Consider the following 22795-nt stretch of genomic DNA (forward strand, 5'->3'; position numbering starts at 1 on the left):
TAATTATACTGAGAGCTACCATCACATTTCAGAGGAGGACTTGTACTCTAAGAAGGACATTTCAGCAAAACACCAAATCTTAACATGAGGTACTAGTTTATGGCATTAATACTATCATTCAGGCATTCATATATTCCCATTCTATGCATTTCAAAATACTCCTATTATGTCAATTACTCTTGGACAGATTCCATATGGTTTTTTGGTACAACATTCATATTAAAGCATTCATATTCAATGACACAACATCAAATACATAATTAAGTCTGATATACATAAAGCAGTAAAATGTAGATCATATAAACGTACAGATTTCATGTAATTCGCCTTGCACTTCTTGAAAGTCAATTTCTCCTTTTGCTCTAAAGTTATTTTTCTTTACCGATGCTCATCCACATGCTCAAGTATATCCATTTCAGGACCTAGTTTATGTAGGACTATACTCCTAATTCTAACCATTGCTAATCATAAGTACCCTAATCAAAACAGAGAAGAGCTTTGATGTTGTTATTCATCTCTGTTAGAGATTAAGATCATGTAAGTGAAGTTTGTTTCTCCCTGGAAACAAGACGATTGAATTCTCATTAAATCTAACATGTTTGCCAGTTGCCAGAAATTACATTAGCTCCCAATGGAAACAAAAGGTATGAATATTTCAAACTTATAAACATCTCATAATGTTGATTAAGTTAGAACCAGATTTACAAAGAAACATGAACATTAGGAAATATGAAAATAAAATATGTCACAAAGCACCCACATTTACTAGCATTTGCTACTTAGGGAAAGAGTCACAGTCAGAGAAATTAATTACAAGGCTTCAAAAGCCTCAAACTGACACTGTAGAATTTGTTTCTACTTTACCTCTTCACATATGGAATAATTTATCTGTGAAAAAAGGGGAAGCTGTTTTCTGATTAAATTACATACTTTTAATTTTACTTCTGTACTTTAAAACCTACTATCTGTACCTGAGGTTCGTTTTGGAAAAAACATAGATCTCATGGCTGTATTGCTCCACTTCGCAATTCCATACAAAATACAACAAAAGAGCCCTAAGATTTTAGCAGAATGTGAAAGGAAGTCTTTGGTATTTTTCTGTAATTTCAGCCTCCAGGAACTGGATGATAAATACAGTAACTAGGAAACAACATTTTATGTCCAAAATAAAAATATTTTTGATCAAAATTTAAGACAGTACCTGGGAGGCTCTCCCTGTCTATTAGTTTACCAATACTGATGTTTAAGTCGTTCTACAAATGTAATCAACCTATATTTGAAAATAGGCTACAGCTTAATTCTAATCTTCAAGTCATCCAAAATTAATAAGTCTATAGCAACTTTTCCAGTATTTTATTGGAAAACTATTCATCTAAGTTCTTACATGTCTATGAAAGTATTTTCTATAATAAATATACTGGCAGAGATTCTGCTTGTTTTCTGTGCTTCGTTAAACTATGTGCTGAAATTGGTACCAGAAGAAATAGAAGTTGACTTTATCCAAAATCCAAACAATCTAAATAATCCACATATAAAATTCTAGCGCACTCTACCTAAAAAAAAGCATGTAACAACTACATGATTCACTCAAGTACATCAGAAAGCATGCATGTAAAATATTAGTACATTCTAACAAGTCCAGTGCATGCAACTGAGCCACTGCCAAAACTCCCTCACAAATTCTATAATCAAACTGCAGTCATCATATTGTAAGACAACAGTGTTCTTTAAAATAAAAAAAAAATTTAAAAAAAAAAAGAAAATTATTAATTCTCTACTGTTGGTAAGAACACACATGATACCCCATCTATTAAGTTTAGGATGGTTCAGTGGCTGACAAGAGAAGCCTCCCTACTCTCTCTTCCAGGAAGTCTCTCACATCTGAACTGCTGTCTGCTGACTCTCCATGAGGCAAATGCACAGCCATGTACTAAAGAATACAGTAACAACATCCTATTTTCATAGTCCATATTTAAAGGAGACACATTCATACACAGACTGATCTAGTGCTTATAAAAATAATAAAATGCAATGCCCTTTCCCTTCTCATGACCAGAGTTTCTCTTCATTTCAAATTTCTCTGCACTTCAAGGAGAACCAGGAGTAAATGAGAATTGTGACAGGAGAAGCAGTTCTTTTCTTGATGGCTTTGTTTAAAAAACAGATGTAATCAGTAAGGGTCCGATTTGCATGCATGAGCAGTACTCACCCATTTCTCACAATGGGTTATTTTCCAGACTACCTACACTAGCCTCCTAAAATTTGTTTGGGAAAAAGACATCCCACTTCAAGATATGTTCCTCATTCTCACTACATTTCACTCAAATCTGGAACTATATCCTAACTGGGCATACCATGTTTGCCAGCCCAAGTACTACCCACTAAGTATTGGTGTGAAAAAGACCTTGTCAATAGCTGGCTGTACTTAGCTAAGAGTCTCAATACATCCTGATGCTAAGATTCAGTTTCCAACTAACTTAGCATACCAACAAAACACCAAACCAAACAAAAACCCTAAGCAGATCCAGCTCCCATGAAAATAAGCTAAAAACAAAATACTAAAAATTAAACTTCTAATTGCAAAGGAAATGATCCCTCAGTCTTGGTTTCTCACACACACCCAATAAAAGGTAAGCTGTAACAATTTACTCCTCAAATTTCTATTTTGTGTCTGCTTATTTTTTACTTCCTCTTCAACAGTGCCTACTGAAGCCAAAACATTTGGTAATCTAACTTAAAAAATCTTGCAATGATGTAATTTTCGTTCCTCTTGTTTCCCTGTCCCTACAAAAAATGTAACTGCCAATAGCCTGTGGCATTGCTTCCCAAATTCTGAGATATCGTGCATCCATCATCCTACAATATACAGAATAAGCACAGCCAGTAGAACTTAAAAGATATGGGGAAGTATTAGTGTGGTAAGCACTGGAAGACTACACATAATCCCAGCCACCCATGATAAATGCTGGCTGAAACAGAATTAGAATAGGCACAAATGAGGACAACAGAATCATGCAGATTATCAAGTGCCTTTCTTGTAATGTCTGGGAAAGCTAAACTGCTTTAATACACAGAGCACACACTCAGGAGGAATACAGCTGTCATCTAAAAAATGGAGGTGTGAAGGGAGATGGGGAAATGAGTTGGTCAACACTGTTCTCCTGCTTAGACAAAAACAACATGTAAATAAACTGACCTTAAGTACATTTAAGCTGAAGAGCGAGAGGTTCTGCTGCATATTAAAGCCCTACCTTCTTTAAGGAGAAAAGACTTGCTGGAATTATGAAGGATACTGTATCATACAGTTATACAATACAAGGATACCAAACTTGACAACTCATAAAACAACAATACATTAAACATTGTGTCTAGAGTGGCTTCTTACTTACAGAACAAAATCTTTTTATGAAAAGCTTTGTATCATGTTAGCTTTTATCCCCATGTTAGTAATTTTCACTACCTTTGGAAAACCACTTTATTGGGTTTATAGCTGTATTTTGAAAGGCTTTTCTTTTTTCAAATTCTTCCTCAATGAACCCTGTGAAATCATCACTTTTTTCCTACAGCTATTTTAATACTTTTGTTGACCTTTTGTCATCCACTCACCCATTAGATCCAGGCTTAAGTTCCTCCCTCTCCTGTAGGAATTCAGAGCTATAAACTGTGAGACCAATCTGCCAAGGTACAGATGCTCTGACAAATGTACTTACAGGGCTCAGCTCTTCAGTTATAGAAGTCCTAAGATAAAGGCTATTTCCAGAGTAGAGAATACTTCAACAACACAGTTACAGAAAGCACATTCTTACACAGTGCCATAGCTATACAAACAAAAGAATCCATCTATCTGTTTACGTGAAAACTTAAAATTCTTAATGAAAGAAACTATAAATTTTCTGGAGCTTTCCAACTATGCAATTTGCAATGCAAATGTAGGCATATTTTGCATGGGGAAGAAGGAAGGGGTACACAGAAGCCTTATTCTATGGCATTTCCCAAATACTTTATCCCACATATTTCTTCACTTACAGAGGGAAGACTCATTTCTGTACCACCATACTACTGAGTGCAACAATTTTCCTTCCACACCGTACAGACAAATACATCTGAACTGACTTGGGCCCTACTTACCAAACACAATGGTCTGCTTTTTAATTAAATTTTCACATAAGAAGTAGCAACATCTTATCCCTCAGACTAAAGCTCATTAGGTTTAAATTCAAAATCTTTGTAAGCAGGTAGGATTAAGAGAACTTTGCCTTACTCAGATAAGGAATCTTATGAAGGTGATTCAACATTTTAAAAGTGACTTCTGTAAAGGTCTGCATGCAACCATTTAACAAATTTAAATGTGCACTTAAGTGTGAATAGTGATAGAAGAGACATAATTTAAAATACACCATAAAACAAATACAGTTTTACATGAAAGACATATCCATTAGTGACAGACATTTATTTTAGAATTAAAGCACCTCAGAATATGGTGAACAGAGAATAAAACAAACTTTCAAGTTGCTTAAGGAAGTAAGTAGAAATACCTTACTGTCAAGCTTTAGCATAACACTTCCAAGTCCTCTGATGGGCCGTGGAGCAAGAGCTTCCTGGCGTTCCTTCACAAAATTTTCAACCAGTTGCCACCAACTTTTGCAGTGGTTTGCCATGAAGTTCAAAACTCCAAAATGAACCACGGATTTTTTAAGTGCCCAAACTGTAACCACAAGAAGGAAATTTAGTATCAGAGATTTCAGAGGAACACCAAAAGACTACGTATCTATTCTATTCTGGAAGACTGATGAAAAAGAAAGGAAAAGACTCTTGAGTTTCATTTCCCATTAAAAACTTCTGGAATTTGCCAGTGTTTTTAGTACTAATCTCCTCACTGGCTTTGCAGCTGTGCTTATCCACATGGAACTTAGATGACAGCACAAGAAAAGTGACTGCACACTACCCAATAATGCAGCTTAGACTGATCAAGGCCTGGGATAAGAAGGTGCCACTCCATGATTCCAATACAGTGGATTTCTTCCATATCCACACACACACACCATGCCAAATGGCTCCACATAAAGTACCACAATCAGAACTTAAGAGCACTTTACACATAAAAGAAAATTTTCAGCCAAAATTCTTAAGCTTTAGGCCTTCTACGTTGTTAAAGTGTATCTTTCCTTCAATAACTGACACCACATCATGCCAAATTTCACAGTAAAGAAGCATCCATTTAAATCTTCTTTTGAAATATTACTGATAAGATTTTTTCTTTTAAACCTTAAAAAAAAGCTATTTGTGATTAGCATTTTATCTTGGCAACACAGGACACTGAACTTTCTATCACCACAAGTAACTTAAATTTTAATTTTTTTTTTTTTTTTTTTCTGTGACTATTCTCCAAACCTGGTTCATTACTTACTGCCATACATGAGCTCCACAACAGTTGGCAGTACATCACTTCATCATCAAAAATTCACATCATGTTTCTACTTGGAGACGTGTAAAATGGCATACACAGCCAAAAAGGTTAACTTTTACTGCCTACAGGGCATTTATCCAAGAGCCACAAGAGCTTATTCTCTGCAAGCCACACGTGTAATAGTTTATGTTCTTGCTCTTGTTTTGGAGAGCCAGCGCAAAAACGTGCTGAGGTTTAGTTTACTTATCCTTTGGCACCACCACGTGGCAAATATGGGATTTATTCTCTTGAAGAAACAGAATAATCCAATAATTTCTCCAATAAAATGAGTGGCAAAGATACAAAAAAAGAGAAAATACAGTGCAAGTGCCAGCACTGAACTTAAAGGCTGAAGTTTCTGTATGATGAAATGCAGCTCATGGTCACAACACAAACTGCTGCTCAGCAAAGCCAGGCAGGCTTGCATTTTACAAGGTGAAAAAAATCCTGAAATGGCATTCTAATCTTCCACTGTTATTTAAGAACAAGTGTTTACACAGTATATTCTAAAATAAATGACTGTTCACTCATTGCAAAGGAGGTGCTACAGTCAATCAAACAGCTGTAATCATATTAAGTTAAAAAGAGACAAGAGAGGAAAATCTAAACAACTGTTATTAGAAAGCAGTGAGCAAAACAAGAAAAAGTCTGCATAATAACAAGTTCCAAACATCTGCAGGAAGCAGAAAATTACCTGAAAACTATTTAAGAAAAAGGATACAACAGAACAAGCAAGGAAGCAAACGAAAGATCTTAAAGAGACAATACCAGGATTTCCAGGCTCACATCACTCAGTAAAATGCTGCAAGTATTCCACAATGTGATTCATTGCTTAGCTTTTCAATTCATAGCAGTTCTTTCACCTTTTCATTTTATGGTATAATTATGGTATCATTTTCCCACCCTCTACACTAAGCAGTTTTAAAAGACCATTTCATTCCAACTGAAATATAAATACATGCAAGGAAAAATGTAAATGGCACCAAGATGTTTCTAATAATCTAAATGCTACATTGTATGAGTCCACTTTACTAATATAAGGAACTCTCATAAAATTAACACCTTTCTTGTTTAAGGTTTTGTGGAGGGTTTGGGGGGTTTTTTACATACTAGAAGCATCCTCTTTAATGTCTCAGAAGTATCTCAATTTATTATTAGTCTCTAAACTTGAACCATTACAAGGAAACTTGCTTTATTAGCCTTCCTATTTTCCTAGTATTTTTACTATTACCTCCCTCTTAGCCATGCAGATTATCATCACTCACCTTCTGACACTTAAAATAAACCACTGTTCTAAGTTTAGCTCTGTTCATCATTATACTGCCTATGTGTAATATTTTTCTGATGATTCAGTTCTATGCCACGAAAAAGCACGTCATGCCCAGTGTCACTGCTAAGGCAACAAGTCACAAATATTCCCAAAAGTAATTTCTCTTTTGACTTGAGTTTATTGCTTGGGTAGTTATTTTAGACCTAATGACTGTCAGGAGCAGTATTCTGTCTCATTTAGATGTGTAGTTTAATCTAGACTTGTGTGGCTCAAGCTTAAACCATTAACTTATGTCTAACTGCAGAACTGCTGCTTCCCTTCTTCCTCACATGTAAATGTTTCTGAACAGTGGTTAAGTTACTCCTTGACTTTTCAGTAAACTAGTCACGTAAGGTCTGCTTCTAATAAGTCTAAAATGTATTTTCTAATTCCTTTTTCACTCGTGATTGCCATCTCCCATGACACCCAGACACCAAAACTGGGAAGTTCCTTCTGTAGTAACTATACTGGAATGAAACAAAGGTCAAACCCCTCTCTGCTCTTACCCTTCATTCAGCTATTTATATGTCTTGCCATCACATTACCCTTTGCTGCTGCTAGAGTGCCACAGCCAAAGGTGCAGCTGTTCCTTTCTCCATGCCTCAGAGTTCACAGCCCTTCAAATAGCTAAGTGTGACCCCAAGTCACAATTTCCAGATGGTTTACAGTAGCTTTGTGTACTGTGCACAGACCTCAAGACTTTGGTAGCAGGGTGGCCTCTGAGGTGGCCACCATGGGAAGAGACCAGGGGGTGCCTTGTCCCAGACACAGCTCCAGGTGGCTTCACAACAGATCCATCACTGGGCAAAGCTGAGCCCATCAGGCCTGGGTGTGCTGCTTCAGTGGAAATGTATCTAAGGAAAGGCAGAAATCCCTGGGCAGGGAGAAGAAGGAACACCGAAAAAGTGACTAGAGAGGAAAAAGGAACAGAGGGATGAAGAGAGGTAATGAAAAGGCCAGGGAAGCAGAAGTGCTCTGCAGTGGAGCAGACACACCACTCAGAGGGACCATGGCCTACAGAGGAAGCATGCTGGAGCAGGTACACCTCTTGAAGGGACTGTGGCCCAGGGATAAGGGAAATCCCGAGCCCATATCTCCCTAAAGGGAATGCAGACAAGTCCACGTTAAAACACTGGAAGAATGATTGGTTTTGAGGTTATTTGACCACTAGCTGGGGCCAACCCACAACGCTTAGTAAAAAAGAAAAATAGATACATTCAAGTGTTAAATGCATTTTAAAATGCTAAAACCTAGCATTTTAACTGGAGTTTAGAGAAAATCCAAGCAAACTAGGAAACAATGTTTACAGTAGGGGAATGGGAAGAAATGCCTTCCAATTCATAGTAACTCACACATACTCCTAGAATTCCCATTTTCCCTTTGCATTCCCCCAAAAGAGTAGAGGAAAAAGTGGAATCCAGTTTTAAAATAATATCTTTTGATAGCTATGGTAACTACTCCAATTCCTGCCTGATATATAGGAGAACAGATGCATATAGATGTGAAGCAACAAATCTAATTAACCTCAGACCTAAAATTGGAACTAAATTTATCTTGTGACTCGTCCACAGTGCCTAGCAACCCATTTTTTACAGAAATTAAAAGTTAACATGAGCTCTACTTCACTATTGAATAACAGCTAAAATATTCTTCATTTATAGGTGCAAAAATATTAAAGAATTGACATCAGGAGGAAGAAAAATTAACTGGTCTAAACCAGAAGTATTCTTACTATGTAAGGTATGGCATTACATTACTTCAGGTAACTACAATAGTCAATGGACAAAGCAATTTAAGAGTTGTCCATTACATGGTAATAGACAGGGCACATCAATCCTCCTTTTTGAAGCTACAGTTCATCTTGTCATAACAAATCCTGAAAGAGTTTTAATTTAAAACTCCTAAAAGTCTACAAGCCTTTCCTCCTGTTTTATTTAACATGATGCCAAACATTTCTAGTAATTGGATTATTACCTGCAAATGGCACTGGCAATAGTTGCACAATCCAGAAATTTAGCCAGATCTGAACAATGACAATGGCCCACACAAGAGTAACAAAGTAAATATCACTAGTTTTCTTTTTTCTAAGAAAAGATCCAATCTCAGTTCTTTGTCTGTTCCCAGAAGATGATGAAGAGGAGGTGCTGAAAGATGATGAAGCTCGTGGAGGTGGAGGCTGATCATCTTCTGCTGTTGATCCTAAAAGAAACACATGCAAACAAAGTGGAAATTATCACATTAATATTCACCATAAAACAGAATATGCTCCTTATTCCCAAATTGCCTCTTCTTTTTTTTGGAAGGTGGGGGTGAAGGAAGGGACAGCAGCAGAAGGCTGTGTTTTTGTTGTTTGTTTTGGGGTTGGTTTTTTAATTTCTCTGAAAGACTGAGACAGCCTTGGCACTGATCTGCATTCTGAAGAGCTAGAACTCTTTAGGCTGGGTAAACTCTCTTACATCCTACATCACCATGCCAAACAGTGCTGAGAGGAGGAGAGATGAAAAGTTGTTACAGCCTCTAAGAGGGCTCCTGTCACTGCAGGTAAATTACAAGCCAATTATGTTTTATCAAAGAACCATAAAACCATGAAAACCACAAAATATAATTAACTTCTAGAAGAAATCTGGAATCTTAAAATAAATCTTTCACTTCCCTTTACTTCAAGTACTCAAAAAAGCAAACTTAGATTTGCTCAAAATACATTTAAACAGAACAAACAATACAGAGTATACACTGAAAACCTGTATCTTACAACTGTCTCACTACTACTTTTCCAGATCACTCACAACACAAACATAGCAGCACTCACACTATCATCCTAAATTCCTTGCTCTGTGTAACGAATATTAGTAATATCAAGCACAAGTTAGCGGATAACAAATTTTGTCAGTCTCTCACTAATAAGTTAGCAAACAAAAAATTAAATTCAAAAATGAAAACTGATGCGTTAAAGACCCTATATATAAACAATAGTCTTTTCATGCAAAAATACTATGCTGAAATTAAAATTCTTGGATGCAGAACATGGCTATTTATTTATTTAATCTTTCAGTTGCTGGATGACACCAAATCCATCTTCAGCCACTCTACATGAAATCTCTCCCTGAGAACACAGAAGTATTAACTTTTACTGAGGCTCTGTGCTGTTGTCCAAATGCATGCATTTCCCACACATCACTACCTGAGGGAAGTCTGCAGCCATAGTGCAGGAATGCACACACAGAAAAACCTGAAAAGTTACACCATGCTGAAGTGTAAAACGCTATTTAATATGCTGGTACATACCACACAGCTGGTAAACGATGAACACAACTCTTTCACTGGACTTGCGTCACAGACACTTCTTCTCCCATGAAGAAAAACTGCATAAAAACTGTACTACAAAATACTACATGTTCAGCAGTCAAGCTACTCGTGTTCCACACACACATTTTTAGCTGCAGTGTGTCACTAAAGCCATTTCTAGCCCAAAGCACGACAGCTAAAAATGTTCCAAAAGGCAAGATTCATTTGTCATACAGTAAGAGTAAGTAACAAAGTATACCCTCACAGAGCAGATGAACACTTCTCTTTTCTTGCAGAAATCTGCCCTGGTATTCTAGGTAAGTGGAACTACTTTAACAGCTTATGAAGACATCCCCACCACACCAAGACAACAATGCAAATCGACTGATTCAGCCAGCTGGGACTGACACTGAGATGATGACAGAAACATCAAATGGTTACTGGTTATGTATTTGGTGGAACTTCAGAATATTCATGAAGGAACTATGGCATGCAACCTCAAAGAAGGAATTCTGCAAGCAGATAATCACAGCACAAGCTTCAGGTGGGAAGGTTCTTGGCAAATCAGTGCATATCTCCATGGCATGATGGCCAGCCCTACTATAGAAACTACAAACAACTTTTCGTAAGGGTAGAGAAAAATTCGCCTGTAAACAGAAATTTTCATAAAAAGACAAAGTATTTTTGTCATATAGAAGAAGGTCTATGATTCCCCTGTACTTCTCAGCCTATATGTAATAAAGCAGAAGAGTACCAAAAGAAACAAATGATGCACTAAAGGAACACAAATTTGAAAGCAGTATACCCATCATAAAGAATTTTCCCCTTCAATTTATTCAACACTTCTTACTGTTCTGCTCCAAAATTAATATAATCAACATAAGAAGTAATAATACAACAAGCAGAAACTCAAATATTTATCAAATAAAAGGAAGCACTAAAAGCAAAAACAGAATAATTAGCTGAAGTCTATGCCTAAAATTGAAGTTATACAGTATTTTTTGCCCAAAAACTCCTGAGCAGAGTCACCTTTAGGAAAAAAAAGAACCTTCCTTCTTTTAGTAATGAAAGATTTGATTCACATATTTTTGGAATGAAGAATGATTTAATTAAATAACAGCAACAGTAATGTTAAAAGCAGTAACAATTTAACAGTCTTATTTCTTACAGTTTCCCTGTAAGTTGACTGTACACAGAATACAAAAAAAAGGGGCAAGATATGAGGGAGTAAAAAAGGAAAAGAAAGAAAGAGGAAAAGAAAAAGTTCTAGGGGATCCCAAGGCAAGAAAGCTTTTTCAGAATGCAGTTCTCCAGCACTTTTAGCAAAATTAAATTGTCACTCCCCATGACCCAGTATTCTCCTCATGACAAACACAGGCCTGCATCAGAATTGCCATTTAGATGACTCTCATAAACCAGTACACAAAGCTGATCCACCCAGAAAAGAACCAAAATTGCAAATGAAAAAAGTCACCTTCTGCTGGCAAGATATGCTCTGCAAACCAAGGTATGAGTGCCTTGTCAATACAAACAGAAAAAAAAAAACTGTCAGTACAGTGATTTTGAGTAACTTCTGTTTTTGTAAAATCCCATTTAGTGTGCTTCATGATATTTTGAGAAATGAAATCTGAAAAACACCTTTCTATCTTCCAACTAATGGAAGTATGACAGTCTAAACAGCTAGCACAATACTTAGGAAAAAATTCTAGCTAAATCAGAATGAATGGTACTTCTTTGAAAAACAAACAAAAAAAAAAGAGCAAATTTCATAGGCTGTCTTATTAAGACCTGTTCTTTTCATTACATGGTATGTTCTCTGTCACATCAATTTCTTGCTGTCACAGAATTTTGAATTATTCTCCTCCCCAGGAAGAAGACAAATAAACAGTAACATAAAGAGAGGTGTCTGTATTTCTATGCAGGGCATAAGATAGGAAAACAGTAATTTTATTACTATTAATGAAGAAGTCCACAGAACATCAGAATGAAGGTACTCCTTCAAGAAGGACCACATCTTTCTGTAATTTCACATGAAAAATATTTCTCATGCTTTTTTTCAAAGAAAAAAAAAAAGAAGTGAGGGCAAAAGGGAACCTGGGAGGCATGACTTCATTTAAGAATTTTAGTATCTATCATATTTAAAGCCAACAAGACAATAGAATCTTGTCTGCAGATACTGCAGTAGTATCTGCTTCAGAAATTGCAGACTACTTCTTTGCTGTATACACCAGAAACTCTTGGAAGACCAGGAGGGACCACTTAGATCACACAAACCGGTACCAATTAACTCCTCACTCCCAGCACTAAATACCAGTATGCAACAATAAAATACGGAAAACCTTGAGTGTTCAGAAAAAAATATAAAATCAACAACAACAAAGCTTATACTCCCTCATGGTCTTTTAATAAACAATTTTAAGCCTAGTTGTTCTGTAATGGATTTAATAGTGTCAGGAAAACCAAAAAAGCTGTGAGTTCTTAAGCCTATAGGTAAAACTTTTTGCTGTATAAGAATAATGTTTCATCATCATTTACAAAATATCCAAACCAAAGATGGGCAAAATTGTGATTAATATATCACAGAACAGAATACTAATTTTTACCAGATTGCTGCGAATATTATTTTAACTGTTGTTAGGAGTTAAAAGAAAACTCCATGGGTTTTTTTTTTCCCTGTGAAGGAAAACAACATAATTCATAAGAAAAAAAAACCCTCATCTGGTTAGCTGTTTCAAGGGAAGTCAAAAAAATATAAAAGACACCTTTGAAAAACTGCTGTAGTTATCTCTTCTTGAAAACAGAAAGACAACTGTCTTAAAGAAGTGAAAAAATAAGAACTGGTAAATTAAAAAAAATAGCAATGAAAGAACACAAACACTTACATAGCCCATTTGTGGGCATCTGTTACTTTTCTAGATTTCAAAATTCAGCTAAAAAAAAATTTTCTAAATTCCAAAATTAAAGATTGAACACAGAAATACAGGAGAACTGTCACCATAATGCTCTGATTTCAAATTTCAGGATATAATTCCATAGGTTTCTATGTTTATATTGATGATAGTCATATAAAATGTAAAAAAAAAGCTAAGAGTAAGCTGTCTAAAGGTGCTGTTTTTAGATTTAAAAATTAAGTTTTGGAAGTTCACATTCTGTCAAGTTGAATGATGTGCTTCGTTTGGTTTGCAGGAAATGGATGAAACTTTTCAATTTCCAGAGATCTCAGTAATAGCTTAATTTTCTAGTATCACATTTCATCAAAGACCTACCCAAAAAAAAAGATGGTAAAGTTCAAAATCAGTGCTGGATATCTAAATATTTTATCTGAACTCTTTTAAGCTGATTGTCTTATAATAAGTGAAAGTATCATGTGACTCAAGCCACAAAGTCAAGTAAACTCATATATGAAGGACTTTGAGCATACCATATTTTAAGCGGTGTGGTTTTTTCTCACTGTAATGTACACAAAAATTCCTCCAGTCCGTCTGTACCTGGTCCAGAAATCCAGCTATATAACATGTAACTGCCAACAAATCAAAAGGCTAGAAAAATTAAGATAATTAACAATGACGAACAGGAAAAAAAAAAAATCACACCTTCATTCTAAAAAAACCACAAAACAGTAATAAATCCTTCTAGTCAGGTCTTCAACACCACATAAAATATCCTCTGCTAGACAGCTTTTATACTAGCATCTTCTTGACATTTTTTAAAAACAGATAAGTCTGATTCACGATTTGGACACTCTTTGGACAAAATGAAGAGGTTATGAACTATTTTGAAATTTTATCTGAATTCCATCCATATTCATGCCTTTAGAGCAAATTCAAATGTTTCTTACAGAGTATTCAGTCACCTGAGGGTTGGGAGGAATGTTCATTATTGGACTCATCTTCTGTCATTGAAATTGCCATGGCAATTGTTGAAGCAGCAATGGAAATCATCTGACCAGGAAGCTCCGCCCCTGTAAAATATATACATGCATGTAAGTAACAAAAAGCTTAAGCCTTAAAATGTTTTGTTTTGTGTTAGATATCCACTGGAGCTGTCAGGTAGCAGCAATTATATGGATAGATGCTGTTAGTGTTTAGTACGTATTATATGTAGTCAATATGATCAAACAGGAATGAGTGCTATTAATTTTAGTATTACAACACATCTGCAGCCAAAACTCACAAACAGTTATTTGCTTAGTGCTTTTCTTGATAATGAACTGCTACCAACCAAGACATTCACAGCTGCTGACAGTATGATTATTATAAAAATGTGTATACCAGTTAATCAATTTTACTAACCAACTAAAACAGCCAGACAGGAAAAAGGTTTCCTTCATCAGGAATTTATGATGCCTTTACGTTTTTCTAAATTGACTTGTAACAGGAAAAAAACCTATTCTTCTCAAAATATAAACACAAAACATATTTTTAAGAAACTATTTTAAAAACAAACGACTGGATATTGGAAACTTGCTGGATGAAGTTGTCTTGGTTTCTCTCATACTCAGTATTTTAGGAGCTACTAAACCCATATTGCTCATTTCTTTCAAAATTAGCCTCTGATTTCAAACATCCTGGTCTACCTTCATGCCTGAAATTGCATATTGAAATCCTTAAACTCAAGGAATTTGGCTTAATAATGAGTTGCTACTTTACCACGGAAAAGAAACATCAGTCCACAGCAATCATTCTGTAAAGAATCCAAGATTCACTTCAGCATGAGTAAACCTCTTCAAAACACACTACACATCCTATAGTAAATTCTTGCAATCCATATGGTATTAAATTTATGGGGATACAGTCCATATTATTTCATTTGACTTAAGTGAATTTTTGCCTCCAACAGTAAAAGAAACAGGGACTTTTCCTTACCAGAAGACTCCTTCCCATTCTGCTGTTCATGCAACATGCCTACTGTCATCAGAACAACTATAACCAGAAATACAGGAATTCTCCAGGAACCTGCCACAGAAGCTGAAAGATACAGTGTTGGGATTTTTTTTACAAGAAAAATTACATCATTAATAAACCCTACATTGAGCAAAATCAAGAAAGGCAGCACATCAACCAAAAAACAAAGAAGTTGTAAAACAAACAGGCTTTCTGCATTAAAGGAAGAACAGAAAAGAAACATGAACAAGTTTCTCAATGAACAAACCAAGTTGTTACAGTTCATAACTTCAGCTACATAATGTTGACATAGAGAACAATTTTGAAAACAACATTCAAAATCACATGAAAATACACACAAAATCAAAACATTTTCGATATCAGAGAAAAGTCATGTTCCCCCCAAAAATGTGTATTTAGGCTAGATCTCCACAGAATGGGATTTTTGCCTATTCAGCCTGTACTTCCAGTAAATACAAGACTGTCAAAATCTAAGTAAATGCAAAGTCAGTACATATAGCTTAAACCTCAGGGGAGAATCCTCACATGGTCAGAACAACCCTTGAAGCCTGCTGCTAAAGTAAAGTAAATCATGAGGTACACTGTGAAACCTTCTGTCACGGTAGTCTTCTATTAACTGCACAATTCTTCCACCATAAACTCTGATATGAGAACATAAGGTGATCATCTATTATATTACATGTGTAACATAAGTCTAAAAGATTACTATAATCTTATATTTGTATAAACAGATTATATAGATTCCTGGCAAGTGTATTTTATACTGCTGATACCATTCTGATATGCTTGTTGACTACCAATAGAATTTTTTTTTTTTTTTTTTGCTTCTGTTACTACTATTAAATGCATTTTGCAGCTTCAGCCTTGGTTACTGGCAGGCTTTCAATAAAATATCACAAATGAATGTCTAAAGCCAGCCTCACATGACCCCAGCCTTTCCTCATTGTCAAGAAGTTCACATTGTCTGTGAACCAAATAAGGGGAAACCATGGGAAATACAAAGGCATGAGGAGTGGAAGATGTTGCTCAGCATCTTTGATGCCTTCCCATTCCCTACTCTAATGCTCCCTTCTGGACACATGCAGACAAAACAGTTTGCATTTCAGCTAAGACTCTATTTCACGAATTTAGTAGAAGAGCAAGTGAGGAGCTTTGTTTACAGAACTCTCAGTTATCAGAATAATAACTTATTAATAATAAGTTACTCACCTAAGTGAAAGAGCAGCATAATCCAGACAGGAACAGAGATTGCTTTTAAGTAACGTTCAGTGCTTATATTCCACTTGAATGAAACCATCAGCAGGTAACCAACTACCAATGTCCATATCTTTAAGAAAAAGATACATATAGGTATGTATACATACATCAAAAGAGAGCTTTACTGTACTCATGTATGTTGTGTAAACTCATGCACACACCCATAACTGTAAGAGACAGAGAACTGAAGTCAGCTTGTAAGTCTTTAAAAGCCCACATTTCAATTAATTATATGAGTTCATCAGCAGCACCTCTGTGGCCACAGGGAGACAGAGCTGGTCAGCACAGCATGCTGCACATATTCCAGCATGGAGCAATTTGCCAGCTCCTGTGTTTCAGTCCAAAGAGACAAAAGGGAGCTTAAGCCAAAGAAGCCATTAGGAAGCACAACAAAAACTGCTGTTCCTCAGTGGTGCCGGTTCACAAAACAGACGTCTTCATAGAATATGTAATTTTTTCATTTTTTAACTTAGAAAAACAAGAACAGGAAGACATCAGTGACAACTTGGGTTTGCTGTTTCTAACTGCCTTCTACTACTCTACTAATCAGATAAACAGCAATATAGATTTGAAGTTAAGAATCTTGAGATGATGAATTTGAGCTGAAAAGAAAGAAGGAAGCAGGAAGAGGTAACAGGAGGTGAAAAGCTGCTACTCAGGAGAGGATGTGAAATAAAAGAAGTACAAAAACCGATAAAAATTAAAACCCAGTGTTTCATTCTTAAAATAAATAACTAAAGATATTTCTGGCTCAAATTCAATGAACATTCCCTATCCATTACCAGTTAAGTACCCCTTCAAATTTACACTTATAAATCCATACATTCCAAAGAAGTTCGAACAGAATTGCTATTAAGAGCATTTGCTGAATCAGACATCACTACAAGAAGGAAGAACGCACAGGCAGTGACACAGAACAAGTAATTAGGAAGAACACACCAGAGGAGTTTTCACCTCTACTCTGCACTGTACAACTCATGCTGAAAACACAAGAGTCCTTGTGAAAAGCAGGTTTGTGCGACTACTGCCACATATCTAATTGGTGGAGAGGAAATCTTAGCTGTACTGAATTGAGCAGACAAGCAGTGAGTGATGTCCCTGATAACTTCAGAGGGAACGATTGCATATGCAAGGTAATTTAAAATCACTTAAGATATTTGAACAAAGGTATACCTGCCCTTTGCACACTAATGCTTCTCATCTAAGCAGATCACTCCAACTTTTCACTTATTTCTAGTTTTGCATCAACAGAGTTCCATAATACTTATGGCCAAGTGCAGACTCAAAATAAATGTCTAAAACTAACACAACCCATAGACATCAAGACTAAAGTCACAAACAAAAATTCTTACCAGAAATGCACAGTAGCACTCTTTCAATAGGTTTAAACATAAATTCACTCATAAGGCACTTCACAGCACAGCTCTAATTCCAATAGATAATGCATCACAAAAATATTATCCTACTCCCCAACATCAGCCGTACAGCATCTTTGTATGATAAATGTTCCAGTTCCAAGCTGATTTTCTCTTTAGCTTTTAAATTTAATGATAAATTACAAACAGGAGACTCAATACATTCAGTAATTTAAATTTTCTGTTTAAAAAAGAAGTAGAAGGCTAACAGGGTAAAAGCCTATGTTTAACAGCCAACAAAGCAAAACACACTGCACTGCTTTTATCCATGCATGTAGCTGAACGTTATAGGGTTTAGGTATTTAATAACTTTTTTTTGTGTTTGAAGTAAAAATAATTAATCAGTTATCATTCCTAAAAGCTTAGCAAATTATCCAAGTAGAAGTCTTCACTTCTACTGAACAGATAGAAATAATTTACTTTTAAATTAAGCAGTCACCCTGTTTCAGAGATCAAATAATAACCTTCCCGAAGCTCTGTAAAAAGAACCGTGTAGTCAACTGACTGGGGCAAGAAATTTAATTTCAGTGACACCATGGAATAATCAGCTCTTTACTGGTTAATCTTAAGGCCAAGCACATCCCTACACTGCAAGAACCAGTGCACGGGAACTAGGGTAGCCTACTTCCAACAGCACATAGCTGAAAGCAACTGACAAGGCAAATTAACTTAATTTGACATGGATTAGGATTTCATACCATACTGATTTGGCAACAGCATACTTTTTTTTTTTTTTCCTTAACCCTTTAAAAGCACATTACATAATCCTTCCCATCGTTTTTCTGGATGGTCTCCAAAGGTTTTGGCTTGAAAAGCATAGAGAATATTAATAGCCTCTTTGCTATTTTATGTCATTCTCAAAAACTGACATAATTGAAACAAAGAATGAAAGACTGCCTACTTTCACTAAAATTAAGCTACTTCAATTATTGCACTGAAACTGTAATTTATAAGATTCCATGCTAAGACAAAATGTCTATAAATTTAATTTATAAGAGTGTTTAATTTATAAGCTAACCAGGTAACTAATACATACACTTCAGATTTTGCAGAATGCGTTAACTCTCATCAACTATTTAGCAAGCTGAAATCAGTTACAGATGCCTAACTTTCACCACGTACTCTGCAATTTTAAATCACTCCTCAATCACAATTACTATTTACAGACATGCACAACTTCCATACATTGCAACTTCGGGACAGTTTAATCCTGCAAGCTGCCCTTCTTCATTCTCTGGCCTATCTTAATAGACAGCCAAGACCTCATTTTTCATATCTCCTCTGCATTTTGTAGCATCTCTCACAAACTGAACTAAGTGTTGCTTTGCCTTTAGACATGTAAAACTGTCAACTTTTCTGAATAAATAGTGCTAAGACTGCAGGGAAACTTCTTGGATTTTAGCATCCACTTCTGTGTTAAAGTGGTAAATTTAAGAGGCAGATTTAGAGATGTCTAAGGCAACTATGAAAGGCTTTAGTTCTCTTTAAATTGCCAACTAGAGACAAAATTACACTATAGAAAGATGCAGCTTTTGCATTAAACTCAAGCAGCTGCTTCAGTAATTTTTCTTTGAAATTTCTGTGCTGGGAAGTCAGGGATATATCAGCATGAACCATCACCAACATTACTGAAAGTTTGTTTCTCCTTCCTGGTGAAGAAATTGAAGTTGAAGGATTTGAAAATCAGAGCCACTCTTTTGGCTTTGACCTCATTTTTCATGAACAAACTCCTACTACTCAACTTTTGACAATGTTTATACTGATTTATGTTGGAGAGTAAAACTCTTTATTTACACGGTTCCCTCCCCTTTTTCCTATCATCAAGTTAAGGGCTATGGGGAAGGTTTTGCAGATGAGTGCATTCAGTAACTGTTACTGAAAGTGGCAATTCATTATCTCCTACTACCCGCTAGAGAGTCCCACCTCTTCTACACAGCAGCTTCAACATTCATCCAGCCAGCTCAAGATCCCTAAGCTCATAAAAAACTACCTGTAATTCAGTTATAGCAAAATAAGCTCACAGAAGCATGGCAGGCACCAACAACAGGGCAACAGAAGCATATCTCAGAAGTGCAATAAGCAAGAAGAGCTTCCCACTGCAAAGCTGTTGGAATGATTTAGTCTTCCTTGGAATGTTGCCCCAACATCTCAACATCCAGCAGCAAACACATTTCCCACCTGCTTCATGTGCCTTCCCAGGCACACATGGTTGTGACAGACTGGTCAGAGATGGACAGCCAGATAAACTTTCCCAGGAATTGTTCTGGGAAAAGCTGTGAGAAGCTCAGAGAAAAGAATTAAAACAATTCTTATCTTAAGGCTCTGCAGCTGGCGTTTTGAACAGTTGCTTCTCATTAGATGTTTACCAAAGGGTGGTTTCTTAATTAGCCAATGGTGACCGTGCTTTAATTACATGACCAATCAGGTCCACCTGTATCAGAACCTTGTATAAAAAGAATGGGTTTCCTAACAAAATTATTATTAGCCTTCTGGAGACCTAGAGTCTATGTATCACTCATTCATCCATCCCTGACTCAATGACAGGCACATGCAATGATTCTTGGGGTGGTCCTGTGCAGGGCCAGGAGTGAGACTTCAGCGATCCTTCTGGGTCCCTTCCAACTCAAGATATTCCATGATTCTATGAACCACCCCACAAGTAAACCCAACAGTGAAGACTGAGAAGATGAACCAACAGTTACTTCTTTTGATATATGCCCTGCCAACCTGCCAAAATTTTTCAGTTTTTAACAAGTCAGCACCTACAAAACTGAGTCTGAACTCCTTCCTTTTCTAATGGTAGCTCTGCCCTCTCCCCTGGCCATTTTGAAATTATGCTTTCCCCTGGCTGCTCTTTCAACTTGGAAATCATAGAGCAAGGTTTTTCAGAGTTTGGTTTATGTTTTGGTTTGTCTAGGGGATTTTAACTGAGCTTTAAATTTAAAATTGTTTGATGGATCTACAGATCTAATTTAAATTGCTTTCTATTTTCCAGTCTCTGTATTTTGGAAAAAAAAAAAAAGGGGGCAAACTACCTCATCAGTTCCCTTTAGTATTTTAAAACCAAACTTTCATTTGGAAATAGAGATTTTAATTAGTTTTTCTTAAAATAAAAAATCATTAAAAACATTGACCAAGCATTAACACAGCACTTTTGCAAACTTTTAAAACAGTGCTGCAGAGTGAAGATGGATTAAAGAGGTGATCTTATGACACCAGTTGACTATTTCTACATCTCCCTCCTCAGTGATGATGCAGGCTGACAAAGGAAAATGAACCTACCAAAAAAGCTGAGCAGAAGAGCGTTGGACTTGAAAAATGAAGCAACACAATGCATTAAATGCACTGCTAAAAGCCAAACTGTGTTTGCCTTCAAAAAAAATAATCAGTGTTTTATCTGCCTGTTCATTTGAAAATGGTTTTCTAAACTGCATAAAAGATATTAAGGAGGCAGATGACAAATTATAAAGATGTCATTTTGACTCCAGTTTCTAGAACAAAAATTAATTTATGGTAGCTTTAGTGCATTTTCACTAGCACACAAAACATCCCATAACGTGCAGAGTAAGTGTGCCTGTCCTTTAGCACAGAGACAGCCCTTATGAAACATATAAGAAAATACCCAAACTCCAACTAAGCACACATGTAAGACTATTTTTCACCTCAGAGCAAAGACAAGCACCTCCTCCCTTCACTTAGGAAGCCTTCATTTATCTAAAGCAGGTTCTAAGTGGACACAAGTAAGTTATTCCTTGTCCCAAGTCCAAAGGACTAGAGAACTGTGTGCCCACTCTGTTTCTTCTAGAACCCCCAAACATGGCATATATCCATGCTGGTATTTCTGGCATTAAAAAACACAGACTACTAAACCACCCGAAACAGAAATATGGCGTTTAGTGAGATCACCCCTTTTTGAAGGAATGAAGGTATGAACTTATAACTAGAACCCTGGGGCAGGGGGAAACTGACTATCAAAATCAACACTGCCACACATAGGCTGAAAATTATTTTCTATGTTTCCTGCAACATTTTCTACACTGTAAGAAAAAAATCATAACATCTAAGATATCCAGAAGACTGAAGCAATGGATGTTGAGAATACTTCTCCTTTAGTTCACTTTTTCTGTCCTAATATAAAAGCTACTTATGAGAAACTAGCAATAAAAATGCTATTCAGAAATCAAATGCATTAAGATTCTCTTGCAAAAAGAGGTTTCCCAGAGCATATCAAATTCTTTCCCTGCAAACAGAGCACCACTCCTCTGACATACTTTATGATAACACTTTTGCAAGAGATGGCTCCACAACATACACAATTCCTTCTTCTTTTATTATATAGAGCACAGTTAAAATTTTGCTGGACAGTTCCATAATGATAATTTCTTTCAGAGGTGCTGGAAAAAGAAATATCATTTGTTCAACCAATATATATAAATACCAGTAAACAGCTAATATTATGTAGCATATATCATTAGGCTTTAGGCTACTGCCAGCTTTGAGGCTGTACTTCCTGCATATAAATCAGAACAAGCTCCTCAGCTTCTCCAAGAAAGGTACCTCACTGCAGGCTCTTCCAAAACTGAGGATGGGTGTGGAAGGGAAAAACAGCTATAGAAAACACTATCAACATCCCAGACTTTCCCTGCCTCTACCCATCTTGTTTTTAAACAGGCCACACGTGGTCTCTACACAGTTTAGCTCTACCAAGAAAAGTTGTGAAAACATACCAAAATCTGTGGTTTTGGTAAGATGTGTTTACAGGCAATATTTGGCTGTATCATTTATAAGCCAGGATACCATAATAAACAGCAGAAAGAATACTTAATAGCTTGTTCAGGTGTTTGTTTTGGTTTGGTTTTTTTTTCTTTTTTATGGTGGGCAAGTTTTAGAAACCTGCAAGCCTGCTCTAAGAAAGGGAAGGAAAAAAAAGCCCACCTATGCTAAATCCTCAAAGAAATAGAAATTGTACGCACACTAAAAATCAGAAGTGTGCCTTTTCCTTTATTAGAAGAGAAACTGCCCCATCAGGTGAATTCAACAAAACACAGATGTTTTTTTGCCCCTACAGGTGATATTCGATAGGACTGTGGAAGCCAAACACCTCAGAGCATGGAAGAATGCTTGGAGAATTTCAGTCTGCAAAGGCTGCTGGGGGAGTGACATTTAGTGCAACACAAAC

The 22795-nt window shown here is 36.2% G+C and overlaps 1 protein-coding gene across 1 annotated transcript in view; it reads right to left on the reverse strand.

Moving 5' to 3' along the window:
• Positions 1 to 22795, reverse strand: part of TMEM245 (transmembrane protein 245) — a 76242-nt gene that overhangs the window by 49632 nt on the left and 3815 nt on the right. Inside the window, exons 2-6 of the mRNA XM_053945321.1 lie at positions 16154 to 16271; positions 14906 to 15007; positions 13894 to 14001; positions 8730 to 8954; positions 4536 to 4705 (exon numbers count right to left, since the gene is read on the reverse strand). Coding sequence (XP_053801296.1) covers positions 4536 to 4705; positions 8730 to 8954; positions 13894 to 14001; positions 14906 to 15007; positions 16154 to 16271 — 723 coding nt within the window. The remainder of the gene's footprint in view (positions 1 to 4535; positions 4706 to 8729; positions 8955 to 13893; positions 14002 to 14905; positions 15008 to 16153; positions 16272 to 22795) is intronic.

Source organism: Vidua chalybeata, chromosome 1, assembly GCF_026979565.1.
Source record: "Vidua chalybeata isolate OUT-0048 chromosome 1, bVidCha1 merged haplotype, whole genome shotgun sequence".
NCBI classification, from domain to species: Eukaryota; Metazoa; Chordata; class Aves; order Passeriformes; family Viduidae; genus Vidua; species Vidua chalybeata.